The sequence below is a fragment of the Manihot esculenta genome, chromosome 13, assembly GCF_001659605.2.
Source record: "Manihot esculenta cultivar AM560-2 chromosome 13, M.esculenta_v8, whole genome shotgun sequence".
In the NCBI taxonomy this organism is placed as follows: domain Eukaryota; kingdom Viridiplantae; phylum Streptophyta; class Magnoliopsida; order Malpighiales; family Euphorbiaceae; genus Manihot; species Manihot esculenta.
Window position 1 is genome coordinate 917,559 of NC_035173.2, and position 17,105 is coordinate 934,663.

The window sequence follows — 17,105 nt, forward strand, 5'->3', positions numbered from 1 at the left end:
ATCTAATTCCAATACAACAAAATCAAAATTCAAGGCTCAAAAAGGATTACAATCATGATGCAAGCCTGAAACACCTCTAAACTTTATACCTAAGACTTAAACCTCAACCCACATACAAGAAAGGCCAAAATGCCAAGTCAAATAAACCCTAGTCTAACATCAAGTATTAAATTCGGATGGTGAAGATAAAGTTAGCAATCGGCACGCTGCTTGACCAAATCTTGCACTGCAGATCCACCCATTAGAAGAAAATAAAGCCATAGGAGCTCAAAACTTTGCCGGTTAGCAAGATAACCCTAATACGTTCTCAGCCATCAACAACCATAGTATAGGAGGAAAAAAAACATGCATCTCTAAAATAGCACTCTTAAAAGTTTAACTATACCAAAGACCAGAATCCAACTCTCAAATATTCTGATGCAGCAGTTTTAATGAGAAAAGATGGTATAATATAATATATAGTTTTAGAGCAATTGACAAAGTATCATATCAACCCATTATGGAGTCATATACCAAACTTGTGATCCACTGTAGTCATTTAAGATGCCATTGTCATATACTGTTTAATATTTAACCCATTATGGAGCAATTGACAAAGTATCTTAAGCTCAAATTTGGTTTGACCTCCTTGGTCCTGCTATACTGTTTAATATTTTTTACTCAAACTTGTATTATGCTGATCTGTTTCTTTTATTCTATTTCACACCAATCCAAGTGATGTTCTTCTTGGTAAAAGCTTTTGGCTTTATCTCTAAGCAGAAGTAGCAGGTAAATATTTGTGCAGGAAAACGGCATGGATCGGTAGTAAGTAGTGTGCTATAGGCGAGGATATTTTGCTTGTACAAGGGGGTCAATCTTTGGACAAACCTAGAATTACAGTGTTCAACATGATGTATATGTAGTTTCCTGTTGTTTAAAAGTTCAATAGAAGGATTCATGTTGCACACCTAGTAAGGCTTCCATCAATCGGTACAGTTATACTCAGATTTCAAATCTAATACTCAAGCAAGGGAATCTTCTAATTCGTTGACATTTGAGATTTGAAATGTACTGGCTCAATAATTTGGTTCAAAAAGAAATTTTGCCTATTTGGACAATGCAATTTGAAGTAGAAGGTTAGGAAGCAGGTCACCGGATCCTTCCCACAGATGTTGCCTTATCAGAAAGCTAAATTTTTTAAGTGAAGAAGTAGCTTTCGTAAACTTAAGAAGAAAGAGAGGGTTTCAAGAATTTGTCATATTTCTTTTTGTGTTCATGCTACTTGGAGAAGCAATAAAGGATTCTAAGATTATCATCCAGCAGCAAAGAATTAATTGCCTTTTATCCCAAATTTTGAAATGAACTTAAGCATATACCATACTTCTCCTTTTTTTTTTTTTTTCCATTGACACAAGGGTTTAGAAATTGGATATTCATGCTTCAAACTGTTTTTCTCTTGAAGGTTGTCAAAATTCAGTTTATGTTCTTTTTCAGATAAAAATGGCAAGGAACAAACTTGCCCATATGAATGCTTATTGGGGCTGTGGGCATCTGAAAATAAGTGACTTATCTTGTGAAGCAGCATAATAAGAGATCTAGAACCACATTCACGTTTGAGTTTGTTACGTTTCTCTATTTCTACTACTTTTTATACTGTTATATGAATTTAGGTTGTTTATGCACCTCTTCGCAGGTGAGATTTTTTTTCCTTTGTTGTTTTTTTTTTTTTTTTGAAAAGTAATTTCCATATCGAAGTTCTTGGTTACTAAATCAATTAGTGTCCTGCTAAACATATATGCAATTATGCATATTGAAACCTGTCAAACGATGTCTTGATGATTCAATTCTTATTCATATTTCAAACAACTTTTCTTTTTCACATTATTCTTCTGTTGATGCATGCAAGTTTGTGATGTAAGGGTTTGCTGAGCTGAGTTGATGTTGCAGTTCTTTGTGTCTTTTTTTTTTCTAGTGGGGTGATAAGCTGACACAATCTATATTTATACTTGCTAGGTAATAATGTACATAATTTTAAGGGGTTAAAAAGAAAAGTAATATTAAGATTACTGAAAAATGTGCCTCAAACTGTGAGCTTGAGATTGTCTGACACATCTCTGTGTTGCAGTTCTTTGTGTCTCTTTTTTTTTTTTTTTTTTCTAGTGGGGTGATAAGCAGACACAATATTTATTTACACTTGCTAGGTAATAATGTACATAATTTTAAGGGGATAAAAAGAAAAGTAATATTAAGACTACTGAAAAATGTGCCTCAAAGCTTATATGAGCTTGAGATTGTCAGACACATCTCTGTGTTCAGTTGGTTTTCACTAATGATTTACTACCAGGTCCTCTGTTTTCTTGTACTGGCAATAGTGGCTTTGTGGAAATATGAGAAGGGATCAAGACATGCATTGTTGGAAAGCTGAAGATGAGCATATGGTGTCCATGTTTGGCCCTGATGAAGATTCTGGCACCCAGATTCCAACGCAAGCCCAATCTATTGTGGAAGGTTCAAGCACAGTTGTGGTGTCAGAGTATAAGCCTGTTCCTGATGTAGACTATCTACAGATGTGTAATCTTTCCATTGCAAACTCGTATTCCAACGTTTCTATTGTTCCTTAAACTGATACTCTTTTTGCTGTCAACACAATCTCTACTTTACTTTGATATTTTGGTTTTGGCTTTGGAAAAAATTTAATCGTGATAACCAATTATGCTGCTTTCATGTTAACACTGGAATGTCAATATGACATTAAATATCTGATATTAGCATTTATTGTAGATGATAATTTTCCCTGTCTTCTTCGTGGAATGTCAAAAAAAAATGTCAGTTTATTAGTTCAATTCTTTGTGACTTCCTTTGGATGTTGCATCCCTAATAAATATATCTTTTAAGCTATGCCATGTGACTGGTGATTTGATTGCATATTGAGTCGCAACTTTTAAGTGTCAATTACTTCCAACATGCTTTTTCTTCCTTTCATATATCTAATTCTTTGGGTCTTTCAATCTGTACTCAACAATAAGTTTTACATGCGGACTTCCTTTTTGCAGGAGTTATTAGCCATTCAACAACAGGGGCCTAGAGCCATTGGCTTTTTTGGTACACGGAATATGGGATTCACGAATCAAGAACTCATTGAGATTCTTAGTTATGCTCTGGTTATAACAGTGAGATGCATTAACTTCAGTCCTGTATATTTTAATATAGATATGGCCTATGGCTATGGGTGCTTGTTGAGCATACTACTATACTCAAGCTGAGCCTCAACTTGTGAATATGTTTCATTTTAATTCTTATATTCCTGAAGTTTCTACTTGAATTTTGGTTGCAGAAAAACCACATTTTTACATCATGTGTATCAGGGACTAATGCAGCTGTTATCAGAGGTGCTTTAAGAGCAGAAAAACCAGAGCTGCTTACAGTAATCTTACCTCAAAGTTTAAAAAAGCAACCACCTGAGAGCCAGGAGTTATTGGCAAAAGTAAGAGTTTAATTATGATGTTCTTTCATGCCATACTCTGCTAGTCCGGGGCTTTTTGCTTTTTCAAGTTAAAAAAAAAAAATAAATTTCTCAAATCCTGGTCCGAGAAAAAACATTTTCCCGAGATCAGGGTGAAAAGTGACTCTACAATATGCGGTAGAGCCTACCGCACTTCTAAAATGCGGTAGGATGAAATAATTAAAAAAAAAATATTAAATACATTACCGCGCTTTTTAAAGCGCGCTAATGCGGCAGGGCCACACTCAGTTAATTTAAATTATAAAATTAATTAATTAATATATTTTATTAATTTAATTTATTTAATTATATATTAAATTTATAAAATATAATTATAAAAATTATATTAATATTAATATTAATTGATTTAAATTATTTGTAATTTAATATTATATTTATTAATTTATATAACTTAATTAATTATATATTAAATTTATATAAATATAATTTTAAAAATTATATTAATATTATTATAAATATTAATTATTTCAATTTATTTGCAATAAAACATTATATTTTTTATATTTATCATTTTATTTTATTATTTTTATTATTATTAATTTATAAATATTTAATATAAATATTTATAATTATAAAAACTATACAAAAATTAAAATTTATTTTATTTCATATTTTTTCATAATTTTTCTTTATTCTCTCGAACTTCTCTCAAAATATTCTATAAATATTAATTTTTAATATTCATGTAATTTCCACAAATATTAATAATAAAAAATAAGAGTATAAACTTTTAGTATTATTTTTTAACTTAATCATTTATATATATATTAACTTATTTTTATTATATTTCACTGTTTCTAAGTATTTATATATATTTTTTTATTTAATTTTTTATACTTTTTTATATTGATAAATATGATTAATAAAATAAATTGTATATATCCTTACATTAATTAATACATTTGTAAAATAAATTATATTAATACATTTATATATATTCTTAGCATTAATTAAATTATATAAATTAATAAAATAAAATAGTAAATATAATAAATATAATATTATATTATAAATAATTTAAATTAATTAATATTAATATTAATATAATTTTTATAATTATATTTTATAAATTTAATATATAATTAATTAAATTAATAAAATAATTTAAAAAATTAAATAAAAATTAATTAATATTAATATAATTTTTATAATTATATTTTATAAATTTAATATATAATTAAATAAATTAAATTAATAAAATATATTAATTAATTAATTTTATAATTTAAATTAACTGAGTGTGGCTCTGCCGCACTCATGCATTACCGCGCTTTAAACGCGCGGTAATGTATTTAATGTTTTTTTTTATTTCATCCTATATTACCGCGCTTTAAAAGCGCGGTAATGTATTTAATGTTTTTTTTTATTTCATCCTACCGCACTTTAGTAGTGCGGTAGGCTCAGCTCTACCGTATTTTTAAAGTGCGGTAGAGTCACTTTTCACGGGAAAATTTTTTTCTCGGACCAGGATTTGAGAAATTTTTTTTTATTTTAACTTGAAAAAGCAAAAAGCCCGCTAGTCTGTGTGTTGTTATGAGTATTCACCTGTGGACTTGGAGGCATTCTACATGCTCTGCATTATGCTTCTTTTTGTATGGGAAGGAAATTAAAGTTTATAACCTGGGTATATGTTGTATCCCATAGTTCTGCTTGGCTGAAATTATATGTTTGTTACAGACGATTCTGAATTGTAGCCTTGAGCATTACTTTCATTTAAGATTTTAAGTATTTTGAAAACATGCTTACAGAAGTTTGGGCTTGTCTCATAAGTTTTTGGGTTAGGTCACATGTCTACGCGCGTTGATTTATCTCGATCTTCTATGATTGTAAATTTTTAATTAGGACTGTTCTTTTGTTTGAAATCATCTGTTGTGAAGTCAGAATTTCTTTATGGAGCCAATGTGTGTGGGTGGTGGCATGGCCAGTCAAACAAAAAAAATTTCTATTACAGACAAGGGTGATACAACCTCTAATTCACATGCGCAAACCACTACACAAGCTTGTATAGCGAGAAACTCTTGTAGCCAACCTGTTTGATAGAGCTTTCTGAATTATTTTCTGTTTAAGATGATTGATAATCACGAGGACTTAGTTGTGGCTAAACGGTTTATGATAGATGCTTCACACGAGCAACTTTTAGTTTTGTGATTGGGAATTATTAATAGGTTTAATATATAATTATGCATATGTTTGAACTTTTTTTATTTTATGGAAGGCAAGGTGCTTAAAAAAAAAAAATCCAAATCCAGTTCTGAAGGCAACTTGTGGTGTTATTATTATTAATTTTGTGACTTTGGAATTGCAGGTGGAGAATGTAATAGAGAAGCCTCACAATGATCATCTTCCACTGATTGAAGCCAGCAGGTTTGTGCAACATGTTATTCTTTCTGATTTGTAAATGACATGTTGAAATAAGAAAATTGTCATAAGTTTTCATAGCTAGAACAATGATGGGCATTTTCTCTGGATCTTGGTAACATGCTGAAGTCACTTTTATTGCGTATCAGTCCAAACTCCCAACTGTTGAATTTTGCATTAGTTGCATTGGAGTTCTTCATCAATCTATCATGTCGTTCCACAAATCTGAACTTGCCCGGTGGTTTATTTTTCTCTGACATTTTGCAGGCTGTGTAATATGGACATCATTTCACATGTACAGCAAGTTATTTGCTTTGCCTTCCATGATAGCAAGTTGCTCATGGAAACTTGTCAAGAAGCGAAAAACCTCCGGAAAATTGTGACTCTCTTTTACCTGAACTGAAGCAATCGGTTCATTTGGTGTATATGATGATTAGATACAGAGACAGATGTTTTGGTTAATTCTTTTGTTTGTAAATTAGGAGATGAATTGGGATAACTTGCTTAGCAGTGGTGAAGGGAGCCAATTTGCTCCTCTTCATTGGAAAGATTAAGAAATAGGTCCTTGTTAACTATTTGTAATAGATTTTTTTTTTTCGAACTGCAATATTAGCAGAAGATATGGGAATAAGCAAATCAAGTATTCACATTCAATAATGTCTTCATGCATATTTAAAAAAAAAAAGGAAAAAGAAGAAGAAGAAAAAAAAAAGTCTTCATGCATATGATGCCTTTGGTTCAAAAAACACCTGAAGTTGTTCTAATGTTGTAGATTACTGAAGACCCTGGTTCTAATATAATATGCATTCTTTTTTTTTTTTTGTCAAATCCTTTATTTAGAAAATAAATTTCGTAGATTTTTTTCTCTTGGAATAAAATAACTTAATTTTATTTTAATTTAAAAAAATTCATTTTAAAAATTTAAACTATTGCACGACTTTGTAAATTTTTTTTTTTCTTTCAACAAAATGAATTATTCTAAACAAAAGTAAAAAGTTGTAAATTTTTAGCCTTTATTTATAAAACTCTAAGTTATATTTTGCCTCTCAAATTTTAAAATAAAAATAAAGTTTAATTTTATTATTTACTTATATTTTAGTTTGTAAAATGTTATTTTAATCTTTCAATTTTTTTTATGAAATTGTAATTTTAGGAGCAGTATAGAACGACATCGTTCTATATAACCACTACTGGGATATTTGTCCTCCTTTTTCTCCTTTCTCCCACTCCACCGCAAGTGAGAGCGCTCTGGAACTTATTCTCTCAACAAGCGCATACAGTGGCAGCTAGAGAAGCACAGAAATGGCGGCGAGAGGAGCTTTGCTAAAGTACCTGAGAGTGAACGTACAGACTGTACCTCAAAACCTTAGACCTAATACCGGCCTCTTCGCTCTTTCTTTCGATGGAATACTGCGCCGTTTCTCTGAAGAGGTAAGAGGCTCCTTCCTCGACAAATCCGAGGTCACAGATCGTGTCGTCAATGTCGTCAAGAACTTCCAGAAGGTGGATCCTTCCAAGGTAATTCCTCCTTATTTTCAAGAACAGTACTTTTGCTTTCTCTGATTTAAGTATATAGATACTGATTTTTTTTAATAATCGAAAAGCAACGGATGAGAATTTAAAAAAAAAATGCTAAATTGATTTCTGTGGAGACAAACTCGTTAAACCCACAGAATGCAGAGCTGTGTGGGTGTGTGAGGCTTCATTTTTCCTAGTTAATTTATTACCTGGAAGAAAGTTTTTTTTATTTATTTGCAAGTATGATTTATTTTCTTGGATTATTTGAGTGTTCTTTAGCGCAGTGTTAGAGGAATTTGTTATTTGGTTTTTTAATCATTGGATATCAAAGTCAAAGTGGGTACAGATCGCTTTTTTATTAGTGAAATGAAAGGAGTTCCGGAGCGAGCTTCCCTTTCTGGAGGGGGGCACAAATTGCCGCTTTGGCATATTTGGGTTTACTCGTTTATTACAGGTCCTGTATTTACTCTGTGACTCTTGATTGGTATTTTTAAGTTTCAAAGCTGTGTGGTTACGTTATGCTTGTTGACAAGGCCTTGTTTTCTTCTTTTGGTTCAGATTTTCCAAGTCATGTTTTAGCTATCAGTTCATACCTGCTGTTGTTTTTTTTTTTCTCACTGTTTTGCTGATGGTTTGAGTTCCTTTCTTAAGAAATTTATGGCTCATTTCTAGATTGAGAATGCCGGATACACAATATGCAACAGAATTGGAAGGTAGTGGAAATGAGGAAACTCTAGAAAATTTTGGGAATTTCTATTTTTCTGCCAAGATTTAGAAATTCTGAATTAGGTGGACATTATATATTGGGAGTAAATGTATTGTATTTGAAGTGGGTGCAGCTATGCCTTGTATAGATTGGCAATTGGTTAAAGTGAAATTAGGATGCATTTGGATGGCAATTTTGATTTACTTATGGCTGAAAATGTTACACATTGTTTTATGTAAACATTTTAAGTTAGCGGCACAGTTATGATACTGTTTTGAAACGTCTTACTGATGTCAGATTTGGTTTCCAGGATTTCTATTTTCTTATTAGATAATAATGTCTCTAATGGTGTTTTCCTCTGGGCAACTTATTGAGAAACTGTGAGTCGAAAGCAGATTCTCTGGCAAATGTGGTAATTTCATCATCTAGAGGGCTCAAGACTGAATACATTGGATAAGCCATAAATGGATAGTTTCAATATGATTTTGATGGTTTTTTTACTTGGTTCTCTTCCTTTTGTCCCAAGTGATTGCTTCCATAACCTGCATCTATGATCTAGTGTTCCAAAAGATAGAGAATGTCACTTCATAGAATGAGTGCAAAATGGACAAATGGGATGATTATCTATGGAGTATTTGTCCATGGCGTGTAAATTGATAGGAGGATTAGGAGCAGTGTACCCTCATCCTTTGTTAGTTCGGAGCAAACAGTCAGTCTGGGACTGAATAGGAATGGATCCCATAAAATAGAAACTGAAAACCAAACTGAAAGGATAGGAGAACCGAACCATTTGAGTTCATTATGGCTGGTTTTGGACAGAGCTACAGAAAGGAAATGGTACCATTTCCCTTCAACCTAGCAGTACCCTCACTCTCTCATCAATTCACAAATTGAAAACTTTCAGAAAAAATTTCACAAATTGAAATCAACAATGTAAACCCTAAATTGAAATTAACAATTTACATATCCTCATTCCTCAATGTTTCAGTTTTCAATTCAATTGAACTCAATATTGTAACCCTAAATTACAAAGCTATAATAAACAATACTGTAAGTTTTTACCTGCAAAATGTCAAAATGAAAGAGATTATTATTTTGACCGAGTCTGTAGAAGGCAGAAGCACGCACTCTGAGGAGAAGCGGAAGCATAATATTTTTTTTTGTACTTTGGATAGAATTTTGGGCCATGGACTGGATATTTGATGTAAAACCTATCTTTTCAGATCATTAATCTTTCGACTATGTAATAAGTTTGGATGTGGATTTTTCAGTTAGTTGTTAATAAGAATTATTTCATAAAGATAAAGGAAGAAATATATACCCTCTTCCCCACATCCAAACCCTAAAGTAGAAAAGATAAATACTCTGAGACTCTAACTCTCCATTTTGCCATGCCCGTACTCTTGTCGACACGACACTTCATGGTATATGACAAGGAAATATGTGTCTGCCACATATTCGTGTGCGCGGACACTTGAGTAACATATTTATGCATAGTTAATAGGACATGATTTTTTCTCAAGTTAAAGAGCATATATTTAGATAAACATAGCTATTTGGTTGTATTTTGGATGATGTAGTTGATTGTATTTGATCATCAATTTAGATTATAATTATTACTATGTAACTTTGTATTTTTTTATTCTAGTTTATTTTATATAATATAATGTATCCAAATACCTGTGTTTAAATTTAGATCCATATCTCTGTATTTTTTATTTAGAAAGTTAACAAGTCAAACATAAGAATATGCTTCCATTTCTGACACCCGTATCTGAGTCCAGGTAACACTGAATAAGGAATAGAAGAGTGTGTTGGATCAGTATTTGTCTCTCATTCTCAATTGCAGGGGTGATTTAGAATGAAAGCTTGGATTCCTTATAGTGGTAACCACTTCCAGCCAATGCTTGGAATTCTTTACAAAAATTGGCCTGATCTTGAATTTAGATCAAACTGTAATTTTGTCACCATTACAGCTAGTAGAGATTGTGTAGTGATTGGCAAGTGAAGATTGTAATAGATTAAGACGTGAGTGGAAGAGCGATATCTTGTAGTTCATTCACAATGGAAATGCTTCTTCAGGAATGGAAGTAACATAATCCTTTAACATGTTCATATGTCAATCCAAAATGTTGTGTAAGCCAGCAATTCTTTCCTTTTACTCTTTTGGTGTTTTCCTTGTGAATCTTTTGAAAATTTCTGTGGTCGTGTTTTTTTGTATGGATTTGCTTTTAGTATTGTAAACTGAAAGAGCTACGCAATGCCTTTTCAGGTCACACCAAATGCCCATTTCCATAATGATCTTGGGTTAGATAGTTTGGACACCGTGGAAGTTGTGATGGCCCTTGAAGAAGAGTTTGGGTTTGAGATCCCAGATAATGAAGCGGATAAGATCAATTCCGTTAATCTTGCTGTTGACTTTATAGCTTCACACCCTCAGGCAAAATAGGGAACACTGCAAAGGCCAAAGTGATATGTTGTTCTTTTCTGTGAGGAATTAGCAACATCAGTGAAATTCTTGTATTTTGGTCCCTCTTTTTCTTTTGAACAAAATGTTTAAGATTCTGTTTGAAGAGGATTGTTTTTTATATTTATGACTGAAGTGCTGCCCTTCTTGTTGAAGGGAATTGTAATGGTCCAATGAGCAGAACTAGTTGTTCATTGCCTATAAGAATTTTTACCTCCAATAAAAATTTTGTAGGTCATTTCCATGGATGTGATTGATGTGGAAAGGATAATGTGCATATGAACTGCAACTACAATTTGACAATATATTACTTTGAAATTATAGGGAGAATTGATCAGCATCATGACAAACTCACTGCCTTGTGAGGTTTGCTTTGCATTTCAACTGAATTTTGCTTCTTTATGGGGGAAAGTTGCATTAGAAATTACTTTTACTGCCGAGTGCTGCTGTTCTGTTGGCTTCGTGTTGGATAGTCCTTGATCCAGCTTCTTATTCAATTCTTTCTTTAACCAAGTTTAGGAACTATTTGATCTTCTCTGTTTAGTAATCCACTATTTTGCGTTGAATGAGCTAATGATTTTTTTAAGAATGAAATATCAAATTTCATGAAAGACGGGAGAAATCTAAGCAAAGGTAAAACTTGAAGTTCCCTTGTTTTCAAGGTGTAAAGGCGTTTTTTTTTTTTTTTTTTGAAAAAAAAAATTATTGTTTTAGTATTTTTATAAGTAAAATATATTTAGTTTATTTTTAAATTTTTAATATTCTCTAACTAATATATTTAATAATAATAACACAATAATAAGAATATCTTTTTTAAGGAGGGATTTTTATTAAAAAAAAAACTTCAACCAGATGAGGTAAGAGGAGCATGATTTGAGGATTCATGTGAGGGATTCGGAATGTACATATTTCACATCAAACAACTGAAAACCAATTTGAATGCATCTCTGAAGAGAAGATTTGAACCAAAATAAGCAAAAAATGCAAAGACGTCCATGGCCAGCCGGCTCGTATATCTGAAACTTGATTGGCTGAAACACCTCAGACTCGGACGGTTTTGATTGGCTGAATTGATGGGTCCCAAAAGTTTCTGATTGCGCAACTTGTACCTTTAAACGTCAATGGTTCCACCCACCTGGCGCGTTCGTAGAAGGGAAGGGGTTGGAAGACTTAGCAGATGACTATGTAAAGGAAAGCGAGGGTTGACTCGACCAAGACGACCCGCAAGTCTCCTTAAGAAACTGCCCTTCTCTTTAATCAAAATCACATCAATGCTCATTGCCCGTATAAGGGGTTGCTATAATAAATTTCAACTCAGATTGTTGTTTCTTTGGGAATGTGGCTCAATACATACTGTAAAAAGTCAAGAAATGTCCTAAAAGCATAACTACAGTCTGATTTAAATTGTAAATCCAATTTAAATTAAATTGATTAAATAAAAATTGAATTTATCAATATTTTTTAATTTAGTAATTTTATGTTTTGAGGATAGATCGATTCCATTAATTTTAAACTAAAATGGAGTATCTCTCTTTTCATAATATTGTTTTTCTTTTTAATTTATTTTACACTTTAAAATTTTTTGCTTGAAATATATTTGTTGAATTATTTTTTTTATTTTAATTTATATTTATATAGATTTTGAATTTCTAATTATTACACTATCCGCAATTACGGACGTAGTCTAACTTTATATAACAAATTTACATTATGAATGAAAATTTAAATTTATTAAAATTATTAATTCAAAATTATAATTTGTCTCGTAGAAACAAAAATTTTCAATGATTAATAAATTAATAAAATTAGTAGTCTTTTTATCGATTAAAAGAAAAAAAAAAAAAAAAAAAAAAAGAATGTTCAAGCAGGGGGATTCCACGGAAGGAGTGTAATTGGACACTACAACGTCCGAATGAGTTCTGATTGGCCAATAGCATAAAAAAAGATGTCTGAAAAAGAAAATTGTTCCAAAAAATAATTATGAAAATTCCCACTGCCCCCAGAAAAAGGAATCCCACCCCCACTTGAAACGGCAGCCAATTGGTCCAAGGTCAATGCAACAAATAATTAATTGCAATGGCAAAGCTCAGTTGATGGCACAACATGTAATTAAGCTACAAATCTCAGGCCAACTTTGTATCAAGATTTCTATATCTACTCAGAAACTTTCTAGAGTAATCAGTAGCTTTAGCTTCTCTCTTGCAGTTTTAAGAGTACTGCCATTTCCTTGAAATGGCACAACTTGCCTTTGCTAGGCTTCTTACTACACTTGAGCTTCTTTCTTTGTTGTTTGTTTCTGTTCAGTTTTCAGTTGCTGAAATTATTTTTGAAGAAAAATTTGATGGTAATTTACTCTCTCTCTCTCTCCCTGACTTTACCCTTGTTTATAGTTGTTGGCTTCCTTTCTATTGGCACTGTACTTCAATGTTTCTTGAGATATCATCCATCGCTAAGAAGCACAAAGAAAAAAAAAAAATTCAACTATGTTTCTATTCTTAGTTTTTTTAACTATGGTGTTGTGCTAAGTCGCATCAATTGAAAAATCCATGCTTTTATAACTAACTCTAGGGCTGTTAAGATGTTCTCTTTTCTGAGGTGAAAGCAGTTGGGCTACTTCAACTGAAATTATGATTTAAAGTGACATTTTGTTTCACTAACTAGCCCTTCTATGAGACTAATCTAGTGCTTGTTCTTTGCTTCTTCTTCAACTTGCTTTGAGATCTCGGGAGGAAGGGAGTGGAAATGAAAATTTTGAGATTTCTGGCGTTTTAAATTGATTCTCTCTTTTTTCCTTTCTTGCTTCATAGGCATTAAGCTGTGATAGAACTAAAACTGTCATATGCTTGTGTAGCATCAATTTTGCCATTGTTATTCGAGTGAAAGGCATAGGCTTTTGTTGGATTTAGCTGAAATTTCACTACCCTTTTTGATATCTTTTGTTCTCCTGGTGGAAAAAGATGGGTGGCAAAGTCGTTGGGTTAAATCCGATTGGAAGAGAAGTGAAGGAAAGGCTGGTTCCTTCAAACACACAGCTGGGCAGTGGAATGGAGATCCAGATGATAAAGGTATGCTCTCTCTTTCTAATTTAAGCTGTTGACTTTCATTCCAAAGCAAAGACTTTCATTTAATGTCCTCTTACTTCACTAACTAAAAGAAATTCTAAAATGTAAACAATACAAGCAGAAGGTTATTTTTCAACTCTTCATTTGGATGTTTTGTAGGTATTCAGACAAGTGGTGATGCCAAACATTTTGCAATATCTGCAAAAATTCCAGAGTTCAGTAACAAGAATAGAACACTGGTCCTCCAATATTCAATAAGACTTGAGCAGGATATTGAGTGTGGTGGTGGTTACATAAAGCTTCTCTCTGGTTTTGTAAATCAGAAGAAATTCGGTGGAGACACCCCATATAGGTTTGTGCTTTGTTCTCGCATTTCATGTTATCTACAGCTCATGTCGTTATCATTTGTTGGAAAAATCATGCTAATTGCATATATCTATCACCTAAATTTTCAAATAGTACAAATTAACATTTAGACTTCTTTAGCAATAACATAGTTTGAGGCATGATGTTCTCTTCCTTGTCCTCTCGCTCTTCTCCCTTTGAACATTAAATCTTCCTCGTTGTGGAAACTTGAACTCTAGCTGACAAATTATCTTTACCCCCACATGGCAACCGAGTCAAATACATATCTTAAACCATAATTGTTCATCAACAATTCCTTATCTTAACAAGTGGAGGTTTCCATGAAAATTTACATAAATAAAGCATGAGAATTTCAGTTTCTGCAAGATGGAACTTGAGGAAGGTTCCTTCAAGATATGCACGCAAGCCTATTGTGTAACCCAATGATGCATTTTACTTTCTCATTTATACTAAGCTTACCTTTGCCTTTTCTTCTAACTGCTAAAGCACTATTTTTCCTTTTTTTTTCTATGCCTAAACGTTTCACTGGCACAGACATTGTATTGATATCACATTTTTTCTGCAGTTTAATGTTCGGACCAGATATATGTGGCACACAAACAAAGAAGTTGCATGTCATACTCTCATACCAGGGCCAAAATTATCCATTAAAGAAGGAATTGGAATGTGAAACTGACAAGTTGACTCATTTCTACACATTTGTTCTAAGGCCTGATGCAAGTTATAGCGTCCTAATTGATGGCCGAGAAAGGGATTCTGGAAGCATGTATACAGATTGGGATATTCTACCTCCACGAAAAATTAGAGATGTCAAGGCCAAAAAGGTTTCATTTTAAGCTTTGCACAGCTCATTTTATGTCCAGGTTTAGATCACGTCAATGACTAGAATCTAGTAATTGTCGGTTGTCCTTATCCACGTTTGTTTTCCATTTTCCACAGCCTAAGGACTGGGATGATAGGGAGTATATTGATGATCCTAATGCCGTCAAACCTGAGGTATTAAACCATGTGCATTCTTCTGATTGGTGATCCATTTTTTTTGTAGTTATAGTGCATAAAGTACATTCTCAATTTTAATATTGCAGGGATATGATAAAATTCCAAAAGAAATTCGTGATGCAAGTGCTAAAGAGGTTAGTTGATGTACTTTTGAGTTTTGTTTTTTGATGAAAGCAGTTGTCTGAATGCTGCCTGGCCCTTTGATGTTGATGCAAGCACTTGGCTTAACCATTTTTCTCCTTCAAAAGCTGCTTTGTTATACTGTACTTTTGTTTTTGCCCAGATTATATGCAAAACACAATAAAATAAGAAAAGCTAATACACTCTGTTTTCTTTCCCCTGATTAGCCTGATGATTGGGATGATGAAGTAAATGGTATATGGAAACCACCAATGATTCCAAATCCTGCATATAAAGGACCATGGAGGCCCAAGGTATTATATGAAGAAACCCTTAACCTTTTTGTTTATTTTTATTTTTTTTTCCATTGGTGTAAATTTTCATGATACTGGCAGAGAATCAAGAACCCGAATTACAAGGGGAAATGGAAGATTCCTTATATTGATAATCCAGGTATTATTTTTTACATTTGATTTACTTTTGAACTGCCGTTACCAAATAGAAAGTACTTAAAATTTTGGTCTTAAAAAATAATAATAAAGAGCTAATCCCCCTTCTTTTTTCATTTTTCCCTTAACATCTGCAGAGTTTGAAGATGACCCTGATCTTTATGTGCTTAAGCCAATAAAATACTTGGGGATTGAAGTTTGGCAGGTAGGAATTATCAATATAAGCAGTGATTTTACTTCTAATAAGAACAATGACTGATCATATGTCGGAATGCAGGTGAAGGCTGGGTCAGTTTTTGACAATGTTTTGATATGTGATGATCTTGAATATGCCAAAGAAGTGGTCCAGGAAGTATTTGCCAATAGGGAGGTGTGTCCTGCTGTCTGAAGCCTATCTTACTTAAGAGACGTGTTTTGTCATATGATGTGGTTGCTCAGTTGGATTTATATTTTGGAATTTCAGATAGAAAAGGAAGCATTTGAGGAAGCAGAAAAAATCCGAAAAGCTAGAGAGGAAGAGGTTAGTTTGTGTCATCTGTTACTTAGCTGATGAGCTCTTGATTTTGTCGACAATTTTTAAGTACATTTGAGTACTTGCATGTGCAGGAAGCTCAAAGAGCTAGAGAAGAAGGTGAAAGGAGGAGAAAAGAAAGAGGATATGATCGTCGCTACCGGGATAGATACAGAGACAAATACAGAAAGGTTAGTAATTCAAGCGTGCTCCATTTATTTGTTGTATTTTTTATTTTTCAGCAATGCCTAGTTTTGATCATGGATACAAAATTCTGATTTGGCTGTCTTGTTTTGCAGCATTACATGGACGATTATCATGTAAGATTCAACTTTTCCTTTCCTTTGCTATCTCTTTCAAAACATTGTTTATGGTGGTTGGATGTCGTTTACTTCTGCAGACACTTCTAAACTTTTTTCTTAAAAAACGATTCCTTATGTTAAAATTCAATTCAATTCTATTAGAATTCTTGTGAAAATATGCCATTTTTATTATGAACTCTTTTTTTTTTTTAATCAAAAGCAAACTTGAACCTTTTCAAACATGATAGTTGGCTAAATAGAATTCAATGGAGTTCGTCCTTTCATTTTTTAGACTTTCTAAATGCATGTTCACCATTCATTTCAAATCTATTCTCCCCAGGGTTGATCATTCAATTATTTCAAGATCATATTTCTGAATCTTTCTTCTCCAAAATTTCTCTGTCGTTATCTATACTGATCTTAAATGTGTGGAGTATAGACAGAGAACATATGATCTTTTATTGAGTTACTGTTGAGCATCCATTTTACTTATTATTTTTGTGTTATAATCTGGTATTCAGGATGAGCTATGAGTGGTTTTCCATCTTCATTCTTCTCTCCGGCAGCCGTCCCCAGTGCCTGGATTACTGAGATCAACCAGAAATGCCTAGCAATGATGCTTCCTTTTTTGTTTTCTTGATTGTTGTAGAATTTTCGGCTGTAACTATACTGGTGGGAAAATATATTGAAGAAATAATATATTGCTCTTTTTATGCATCAACTCGGTGTGGGTTCAACTTTGTTT

The 17,105-nt window shown here is 32.6% G+C and overlaps 3 protein-coding genes across 7 annotated transcripts; all 3 read left to right on the forward strand.

Annotated features, from left to right (window-relative positions):
• Positions 1-1,985: 1,985 nt before the first annotated feature.
• Positions 1,986-7,203, forward strand: LOC110629104. Of its 5 annotated transcripts, none has more exons than XM_021775987.2 (5): positions 1,996-2,572; positions 3,033-3,149; positions 3,314-3,463; positions 5,808-5,866; positions 6,128-6,514. In XM_021775987.2, exons 2-5 carry the CDS (start codon positions 3,093-3,095, stop codon positions 6,261-6,263), a joined length of 402 nt encoding a protein of 133 aa, XP_021631679.1. In that variant the 5' UTR covers positions 1,996-2,572; positions 3,033-3,092; the 3' UTR covers positions 6,264-6,514. The 5 variants fall into 5 exon arrangements, with proteins under 5 accessions (XP_021631676.1, XP_021631675.1, XP_021631679.1 ...); XM_021775988.2 differs by having other exon boundaries at positions 1,997-2,512; XM_021775986.2 differs by having other exon boundaries at positions 1,998-2,550.
• LOC110629105 (acyl carrier protein 2, mitochondrial) lies at positions 7,059-10,799 on the forward strand. Its single transcript, XM_021775989.2, has 2 exons — positions 7,059-7,378; positions 10,357-10,799. The coding sequence occupies exons 1-2, from the start codon at positions 7,163-7,165 to the stop codon at positions 10,531-10,533; spliced, it is 393 nt and encodes a 130-aa protein (XP_021631681.1). The 5' UTR covers positions 7,059-7,162; the 3' UTR covers positions 10,534-10,799.
• Positions 10,800-12,609: 1,810 nt separating this feature from the next.
• On the forward strand, positions 12,610-17,081 carry LOC110629103 (calreticulin-3). The gene is made up of 14 exons (XM_021775982.2): positions 12,610-12,895; positions 13,509-13,616; positions 13,773-13,965; positions 14,545-14,803; positions 14,919-14,975; positions 15,065-15,112; positions 15,326-15,412; positions 15,494-15,551; positions 15,685-15,752; positions 15,825-15,917; positions 16,011-16,067; positions 16,154-16,249; positions 16,358-16,378; positions 16,882-17,081. Exons 1-14 carry the CDS (start codon positions 12,784-12,786, stop codon positions 16,891-16,893), a joined length of 1,269 nt encoding a protein of 422 aa, XP_021631674.1. The 5' UTR covers positions 12,610-12,783; the 3' UTR covers positions 16,894-17,081.
• Positions 17,082-17,105: the final 24 nt, after the last annotated feature.